Here is a 9,846-nt window from a genome sequence, read left to right as displayed (position 1 = left end):
TGGCCCCTGACAAGGTTGTAGGCAGCCACAAGATCCCCCCTCAGTCTCCTCTTGTGGAGACTGAAGAGATTCAGGTCCCTCAGCCTCTCCTCAGAGGGCTGGCCACGGAGGCCCTCAACCATGCGAGTGGCCTCCTCTGGACCCTCTCCGGGTTCTCCACGTCCTTCTTGAAGTGCGGCGCCCAGAACTGGACACAGTACTACAGCTGTGGGCTGACCAGCGCTGCATAGAGGGGGAGCAAGACCTCTCGGGACCTGTTAGTGATGCCCCTGTTGATGCATGACAGGGTGCGGTTGGCTCTGCCTATTCAAGTAAATACAGTACATATTACTGGCCCTAAGAATAGCATCATTCTGGACAATGCGCTTTCTGAGGACCCTTCTCCCCATCGTATTTCTGCACACCAACCAGGAAACAATATCCCTCTCCCACTGACATTGTTATAAGTTTTGCCACTGGCTTTAGTGGGGCCAGGATTTCATCTTGTATTCTCACAGTCAACATCTGTAATCTCTACAATTTGCTTTGCCTGGATGAGTGGCCTGTAGAAAGAAATCCTGCACTTCCTAGTAAAATCAACAAAGATGACACCCATTTTTGTTAAATCTTGCTAACATAACACAAGGTTTGTTGGCAGAATTCCGTATTGTAACAGAAAAGACTTAGCAAACAGTTATGATGAGAAGTAATAGTAAACGTACCTCAGGTTCCCTTTGGAATATAACAACCCGACCTCCCTTGTCCCCAGTAGCCAGCAGTTCTCCAGTATGGTTGAACTCAACTGTAGAAATAATATCAGCTGGAGAGAAAAAGTGAGAAAAGACAGACATTAAGCTAATGCTCTAGAGCAAAAACCATTAGAACCAGCAAGAGTTCCATAAAAATACCACAAATTATGGATTCACAAGATACACAGAAGAATGCAGTGATAAGGCATTAATTTAAAGGTCTGCCTGCCAGTAAAACAGGATGTAATAGGTACATATATGTATAATAGGCAATTTTGTGATTTCAGCCACTGCCTGAAATTTGGGAGAATGGTTATGCTTCAAGAAGTGATCTCAGACTGGTACAATGTTTCTAAGCAGTGGGCAAATACCAAAGTGCTTTGCTTCATCTTCTGGTAAGATGCAAGGCTCAGTATAAAGGCCCAGTTCTAAGGAACTGTATGCTCCCTGCCCTCATTGAGGTTTCAAGCACTTTTGTATACACGTCACTGCCTCAAGGCTTGTGCATCATGAATGCAAGAAAAATGCGCATATGGCTAGGCCCTGCACAGGAGCATGAAGGCAGAAGTGCCTCCTTGTGCACTCTGCCCTCCTTCCATGTCACAGAACAGTGCCATACCAGAGTTGTTAGTACGTCATTTCAGGACTACAAAAACATATAGTGAGATGTTTTAAAGAGACAAATCCCTCAAGAACAATGTTGTGAGGTTAGACCAAAACCACAAACCCACAAGACAGTCAAGAGTACCAAACAGTGCACAACACAATGAAAGAAGAGGAAAAAAAACAAGCAAAAAGGCAGGAAGAACCAACCCATTTATGAAAATAAATGCTAGAATCATAATCCACAGTTAATCCTCCATTATTAGCATAATTTAAATTACAATGCCTAATTTAAATTACAATGCCTAGTGTGATGGCAAATTAGGAAGACATCTTACATGTAGAGTCATAGACAAATATAGGGTATTGCTATATACTGCCAATGTCGGTTTACTATAATTATCAACATTTGGTGATGAACAGTATGGGCCAGATTTTAAGACAAGTTCGATACTCAGCTGCTCCCATTTAGGATCCTAAAGAAGCAGCCAGATTTTTAAGCCTGCTCAGTATCCATCAGTTCACATAGAGAACAACAGGAGCCACAGCTGTTCCTGTTAAAGAAACCAGATATGAATTTCAGAAGCCTTCTACCACCTGTGGGATTCACTATAGGAACTGTCATCCAAAAGGCAAATACTGGAAATGGAAGGTATGCATTTCAGACTACAGAGACATGACCTTTTCCTACGATTTCCCCACCATGTCTAAAAAGAAATTCAAGAATACAGACATCGTTAAAACTAGGAAGTGCGATTGTTTCTACTTAGAGTTTTTGGCTGGAGGAGACATCTTTTCACATTATAGGTTAGAAAGGCTGTGATTTTTCTTCACAGTTATATAAAATGTGGCTCCATACAAGTCCTAGGAGAAATCTGAAGAAAAATGGACTCATCACATTTCTTTAACAATATATGCAAAAAATGTATCTTTACTCCAACACTAATCTTCACAAATGCACACAACTGCAAGGGAATCGAATACACCCCCTAGCACAAGTGGCAGTTCTTGCCACTTCAAGAACACTTTTAGTATAGCATACTGCCTGGGAACAACATTTTGCATCAGGAACCACTGTTTCTCTTGAATGCTTTTTTGTATCTTCTGAAATGAGTATGGCGCCATGCCTGAGTACCTACCGAGACTCAAAGCACTTCCTCTTTATCCAAGACGGAGAACTCGAGATTTGTTCCCTAGAAATGAGGGTGCCAATTTAAATAACCACGAGTATTTTGATGTGTTGTGTTCACCTGGTGCTTTATTTTTTATGATAATCTACACATTAAGACCAATGGTATTTGGTTGCAACCCAAAGCCTATCCAACATTATGTGGTTATACTAGATTTTAAACCAAGCTCTCTGTCAGGAATAGTCTGGCCCTCCATGGAGAACAGGGAGAGAGACCCTGCCCAAGGAGTGAGAGTTAAAAGGTACTAAGCAAATCTATTTCTGGTGGAAAATGTTCTTTTAACTTTGTCTAAAATTCATTCTTTGACATGACATTTTCTGACCAGATATTTAGACGTTTCATGATTTTTCTAAAGGAGGAAATACCCAAGAACTCTTTGCCCTGACCCTGCAAAATTCTTATCGCTATTAATAGCAAGCAAACAGCAACCTGTTTCTTTAGAAGATGATATATGAATGTTTTTATCCACTTGGGGCCTTTTCCAATCCTCCAAGCCTCTCAAACGGAATGCCTCTTGATTTGAACTGGAAGTGAGATGCATTGAGTGGTCATAGGGTTGTGGGGTTTGGCTTTTATGTACTGAATAAAACATGGGAAACATATGCATGGAGGGAAGACAAAGGAGTTAAATATAAGTGTGTGCGTGTGTTTTTTTTATAAGAGCCAAATACTGATGCCCTATATTAATAAATGCACTTGTTCCTGGATCACTCACAATGTGTTTTCTTATTTTGTTCCTCTGCCACTAAGATCCTCAAGCACTAGCTTACACATTAATGCACTGTACAATACACAGGACCCAAGCCAATGCCTACTGAAGTCAACACAAGTGTTTTCATTGAATTCAACTAAAAGTTAGATCAGGAAGGAAACAATACCACATACTGTTGCTACAGTACTGTAGGTAAATTAGGTATCCATTGCCCTAACAAAGCTTTGAAAAGCTAAAAAAAGTTATTACCAACAAATAAATATTTAGTCCTCTCTGACTATAGCATTCTTAGGTAAAAACCATTTTCTCTCAGGTGGTCTAGGTGAAACCTCTCTTACTTGCAGCACTAATCATGAATTAGAAATAGATTTTAAAAATTAAGTTGTTCTGGAAAAGAGCAGAGCAAATTCTCCATCATCTTATTTTATGAAGCATGTTGGTAAAAAACAAAACAAAAACACCCCCCCACCACCACCTTGAATTGGAAAATCGCTTTTATTGATCCAATGAATAAAGAACTGAAGATAGTCACCAAAAAAAATCGTATACAACATATCTGGCCAGCAGGCAAGCATTAGTCATGCTGCTTTAATAAAGATTAGCCAGCTTGACTCTTTCTAAAGGGGGAATAGCATTGATCAGAAGAGCCTTTCATGCACTTCCAAATAATTCTTTCTAGAATATTCCCATTCATCAGTGCTTTGGAAACACCACCCACTGTAGTAATGTCTTGTACAAACTCTTTCTCTGGAAGACTCTTACTGCCACATACAGTGTGGCTAAGTGCCAGGTTCCCGTTTCAGAATATGTAAATGCTCCATGCTGGAAGAGAGTTGATTTGCTCATGTACAGTAAGCTGTGTACAAGGGATGGCTGAGATAAAAGCCCTCCCCTGCCTCCCTGTTCAAAAGCATGCCTTTCACATCTCTCCCGGCAGTGCCACGCTTCCCACTAACACAATCAGGATTATCAGAGACAGGGAGAATTCACTAGGCAATGAACATTGACGATGGCTTCAATAGCCACTGGGCAAATTGTAAATCCCAGCTTTCATTTAAATATAAAGCTGCCCATTGTGTCTATAAATTCATTCATTTAATGTTGCTCATTTGCTTGTAAAAAAATGAACTGGCCTACAAAGCAGTATTTTAAAACTGAAGAGCTGATTGTGTTCAATCAAGGAAAAATAGCTATAAATTGGATGCTCCAGATACTCATGTTTCTAATTAAGTCTTCATAAGGCATCATTAACTAAAGATAGAAGAGGTCTACCTGGTCATCTGCTCCACAGCCAGCCAAAGCAGGATTGTTTCAGCTAGTCCTGGGCAGCTAGTGCTTTCAGCAGTTTAATATAAAAGTTTTTCCAAGGCAGTGGAATTCTTTCTCCAGCCTAAGCCCTCCATCAGGGAGTTCTCCTGATTCAACCAAAAGCATTCCTTTCAACCCATTACTCCTACTTACACGTGCCATTTTGGGAACAGAGAACTGGAAGGGGCCCCAGGCCATCAAGCCCAGTCCCCTTGATTTATGGGAAACTGTCTATCCAGAATTCTAAAAATTATCCACTCCAAACCCTCGCGTATACCACAGCAACATAAACACAAAAACAGTCCCCTAAGGCATACTACAGATCAAGGGTCACCGTCTATGTCCTGCCACTGCAGTGGCAAAGAAGTATTTTGGTTAATATCTGATCAGAGATTCCTATGAAGAGAACCATGCCTCATGCTACAGAAGGCGGCAAGCTGAATCGACAGAAAAAAAATCCTTCCTTACTCCAGATCTGGTAACTGGTGTAATCGTGATTGCTTTTGCAGCTCCTAAACCAATTCCTCTGCAGATCACCACTGAAGCTTTTTAAATGTTTTATTCAGTTAAATTGTTCCTTCATAGCTAGTGCTTAGTTACCTTATGCATGTTCAGCACTTTTAGGCCAGTAAAATGCATTTACCTGTACGAGTGATTGGAAACCGGTCTATATCTGTAACAGTACAGAAGTTTGGCACACCTACACACACACACAAGCGCAGAGGCAGCTTCGATGCACTGGAATTCCAGCACGTTAGAGCAGACGCGATCAATCAAGTCTGCTGGAGTATGCCAACTGTTGCGTTCCAGTGGCCTCCTGCATCCCATGCATCAGCATCCCTGTGCTTAAAAACGATGGTGGTGGCACTTGAATGAACTTTAGTTCAAGTGCCCCCACCACCATTTTTAAGTGTGGGGATGGTGATACACGAGACATGGCAGAGCTTTAATTAGAATGGCTCTCTCCCCAAATACCACCCCAAAACTTAATCTCCCTTGCTAAAAGCCTGCCTAAATAAAAAAAGGTCTTGGAGCACTCTTGAAGGTGCCCAGCTGGGCTCTGAAGGGCCTCAAGTGGAAGTGAGTTCCAACACTGAGGAGCAACTATTGAGAACACGTGTTTTCCCTGAACCGATGTGGTGCACAGATAGACTTGGAGGAAGTTGCTGTCATCTGATGTTAGGGATCATAACGGAACACAAAAGAGGAGTCCCTTAGGTATCCAGGGCCCAGGCCATTTAAGGATTTACAGATCAAAACCAGCACTTTGATTATATTGACTTAAGCTTGAACAGCAGAAGAAACATAAAAGGCCTGCCTGATTAGTAGGGGTCCTGGTTTTTTCTGATAGAAAGAAATCTAAAATTCTCTTATTTAACCCCCCATCCACATTTTTCTATTATTAATATATATTATACACACACATATATACATATACCCACACACACATATATAGTAGCATTTTGTTTTAATCACTTTTATCTATGATAAAAGTGTGGAAGGTGCATTTAAATCAGAGAATTTTTATTTATTTATTTATTTATTTTTAAATCAGAGCAAAGCAGGATCCCTGATTATCAGGAAGCTCAGAGAAGAGCTGCTGGGCATCAGCAGAGCAAGGACTGCTACCAAGGTTTCAACCATAGTATAGCCGGATGCTGCTCATCTTCCTCAGTGTCTTCAAAAATAGAGACCTTTGGAAATTGATGAAGGTCCTGGCTTACAAGGCTGTCATGCTGACCACCCTCCTCTACTGCAGTGAAGCCTGGATCATCTATTGATGCCACATTAAGACCCTCGAGGGCTTTCACTAGAGGTGCTTGCGTTGAAACCTGGGGATCTATTGCCCCCCCACCTCGCCTCCTCCACCCCAGTCCCACACTCCCTGCCCCGCCTCCCAGCCAAGCCTGACCCCACTCACCCAATCTGGCCCAGGTGGCTATCAGAGGCTCCACAATTGATCAAGATCAACTGGTAGGTGACCACTGATCTACAATGTATTACCATGCAGACCAGAACCTCTGAAAATTAAGTCAGTGGGATTAATCTGATGCCATCAAAGTCAATGGAAAATCTCCAATCACATTGGTGGATCAAGCCCCAAAATTTCAGGCTCAAACCTAGAAGATACTCAAAAGCAGTGGCCACTTCTTAAAGTTTGGCCTCAGTTTCTGCTACTTCAAAGTGGTTTCCTTGACTCGAGAAGGCTTTGTGATACTTAATTTATTAATTCTGCAAAGTGTTCTAAGATCCTTTCCTGGACAATTAGCAGGTACTACAATAGTAGTCTTGATCTTATTAAACTGGGTAACGCTATTTCCTGTATTTGACTGTGTAAAGCCCCTCTCTGCAATATGAAATACTGCCTGGACTAATTTAAAAAGATTTATTTCCTTTTCTTCACGTGTTTCACATGCTATATTTCCTTGTTGCATGTTTCACTACAGTGGCAATGTGTAGGGGGTGCACGTGCCCCCCCTGGCAGCCAGCATTCCCCATTTAGGTGGTAGGCAGGGGGAGCAGGTGGGAGTGCTGGCCGAGGAGTGGGGGCACCAGGAGGAGCACTGCTGGCACTTCCGGGTGTGTCCCTGACCCTTCCCGGTATGCCACTGGCACTTCTGGGCAGTGTTCCTTCTTGGAGCCAGCTTAGAGGGAACGCTTCTTCCGGGTTGGCATGTGTGACTGGACATGGAGGAATCCCTCCCGGTTGTTGATTAGCCACTGGGGGGGGCAAGTGCCCCCCAAACTCAGGAGGCACCAGTTGCCCATGTTACATTATCTACATCAAAGGCAATGACTTGGTAATTATTCTCAATAATCATAAGACAAAAATAGAACTTCCAAGCCCCATAAATGTTTTTGCTTGAAGCTAGCAATAGAAATAATCTCAGCTGCTCGTTCTCTCTCTGTGTGTCTCATTAAGATATACCCCATGCTATACAATTTATTTGTTTTTTTGTGAAAAAATGCAGCTGGACATTTATTCCCGTGTTTGTTGGCAAAAGAACAAGCTTTATTTGTGGAAGACAAAGATTTAGCATTAGCCTTAAATTACTCAGCCCATACACGTGATTACAATTAGAAAACATGTTGATCCTCTCCTATTATAAACTCACAAGAAAATGTGAAAAAAAGGAATATTTGCTGTGAACATCACAACATGTATTTATAACTCCATCACTGGGTAAGGACTGGTATTCCATGAATAAAACCTGCCTGAGTTGTGAGATTTGCATGTCCCTTTGTTAATTTTATACCAAGGAGGAGCACAGATTAGCTGCCAACAGCAAATAGATTAGAAAAGATGTTCCCAAGTATTAAAAAACACTAGGCAACAGGGCTCAAACAGGATCCTGGAAAGACCTTAAACATAACCCCACCATATCAAGCAAACAAATGTCAAAAACTGAAAGTGCTCAATGTATTAAAGAGCATCTTTCCCTATAAACCAGTTTTATTCTTATCATCTCTGTTCATGCAAAATAAATGACGATCAATGACCTGAAACGAGCGTTAAATTTGTGATAAGAGCAATTGCAATTTAAAGACCAAAAGACAAAGAATTGTAAGATCTTCAAGGAAACTGTCTTTTAAAATATACCCAGGGGGTACTGACAAACTATCTAATATTAGAAAGCCAGCATCGATAAAAGAGTTCAGTATGAATGTGCAATTTCCCATGGATTAAACCTGAGTTTTAACAGGATTTTTCTGTCATCTAATTCTGAACTTAATGTTTTAAAACTGAGCAATTAAGATCCAAAGGCACAGGTGATAGCAATTATCCAAGCAGTTCAGATATATTATTAATAATAAAACAAAATACTCATATTTAGCGCTTACACAGCCATGTTCAAAACATTTACAGGCATTATAGCATTAAAAACCCCAGTACCTCTGAGGTAAGTAATGAAGTGCTATTGTTCCCATTTTACCCAGAGAAAAGTATTTTGATCCAGTGGTGTGGACACTGGGCAAAGTGGCCCAGAGGTCGAGAGTTTGCGGCCATAGCAGAAGCACTCATGATATGGCCATGTCACGTTCCAATGAATCTGTGAATCCTACTAAATAGCTTGTCAACAGAACAAGAGCAAGGAAAGAGACCTGGAGGAAAAAATTAGACTGACAGGTCAACTGAGTTGCCCAAGGGCAAAGAACAGATCTCAATTATACAAATGCTGAAGGACAGATAGCCCAACCTCTGGTTCAACAAACCAGTTAAGTTCAGAAAAGCACTTACATTTCAGCTTATACTTACATCTCAGTGCAAGCTCATGTAGTAGGGTTTTGCTGAATTGGGGTCCTAACAAACAGAGCATCACATTTGGACAGACTTGGAAGATAAAATCATTAGGCCAACATAGGGCTTGGAAACCATGTGGCTTGACTGGATCCAGCTCGTCTCAGCATGGAGTGGTGGTAATGGGGAAGCGGTAAATGCGTTTGTTCTACTGAATGGGAGCCATGGGAATCAGTGTCATGCACGGGCCAACTGTACATGCCTTGGTTTGCCAAAATTCTCCCTCTGCACTCTGCTATGGAGACTCCTAATGGCATGGTCTTCCTCCGTATGCAGACAGGGAGGAGGCTTATTGTATATGTTCTGTGTAGTCTGGGCTACCACTAGCACAGTGAGTATAAAGCATTTTGCAGTTTTCAGCCATGATAACATCAGGGTTAGACTTTTAGTAGTAGGTCTAAACCCTGTGCACAAGACTGAACAAGACAATTCACAAGATGAAACCAACTATTCCAATTAAAAATTCAGAGTATTATACACATTCTGACCTGTTGTGGTCTTTTTCAGTTCTATGCAACAGAATAACTGCTATATTATTTTTCCATTATCAAAAGGCGAGTGAAACCTCAAAGCTAGTATTTTTTGAGGGGTGCCTTGAGCCTAACTAGTCTGAAAAGGTTGAGAAACACTGGTGTAAGCAGTCAGAAAAGAGGTGATGTGGCCAAGCCTCATTGTTCTTCATTCCTGTTGTCCAAAAAAAATTTTGAGTAACTGAGCAAGCCTGATTCCGTGGTTGAAGCCAGTGCAAAGATGGTCTCTGACTTCACTAGACAGTCTATCCCCATGTAATTAGCAGGAACAAGACAACAATCAAAAGTATTTTATTGTTTAATCCCCACACATCCAAACACACAAAGGTAAGTGACATGGAGGGTGCCCCTACAGACATTCAGGTCCCTGCTATAATTCATGGCACTTTATATAAAGTGCCATGAGTTAGAGCCACCTTTCCTCCCCCAACCCAACAGACATTTGCCTGTTGGGTCGGGGGGGGGGGGGAATTGA

The 9,846-nt window shown here is 41.6% G+C and overlaps 1 protein-coding gene across 4 annotated transcripts in view; it reads right to left on the bottom strand.

The window, feature by feature from the left end:
- The window catches only part of PPP2R2C (protein phosphatase 2 regulatory subunit Bgamma), a 350,473-nt gene that overhangs the window by 114,013 nt on the left and 226,614 nt on the right, over window positions 1–9,846 (bottom strand). For all 4 annotated transcript variants that reach the window (XM_019553339.1, XM_019553341.1, XM_019553338.1 and 1 more), the window contains one exon: window positions 702–799. In XM_019553339.1, the coding sequence (XP_019408884.1) occupies window positions 702–799 (98 nt within the window). The remainder of the gene's footprint in view (window positions 1–701; window positions 800–9,846) is intronic.

The sequence above is a fragment of the Crocodylus porosus genome, unplaced genomic scaffold (genome assembly GCF_001723895.1).
Source record: "Crocodylus porosus isolate Cpor-Errol unplaced genomic scaffold, CroPor_comp1, whole genome shotgun sequence".
NCBI lineage: Eukaryota > Metazoa > Chordata > Crocodylia > Crocodylidae > Crocodylus > Crocodylus porosus.
The sequence above is the reverse complement of the archived record's forward strand: the minus strand, read 5'-3'. Positions and strand labels throughout refer to the sequence as shown.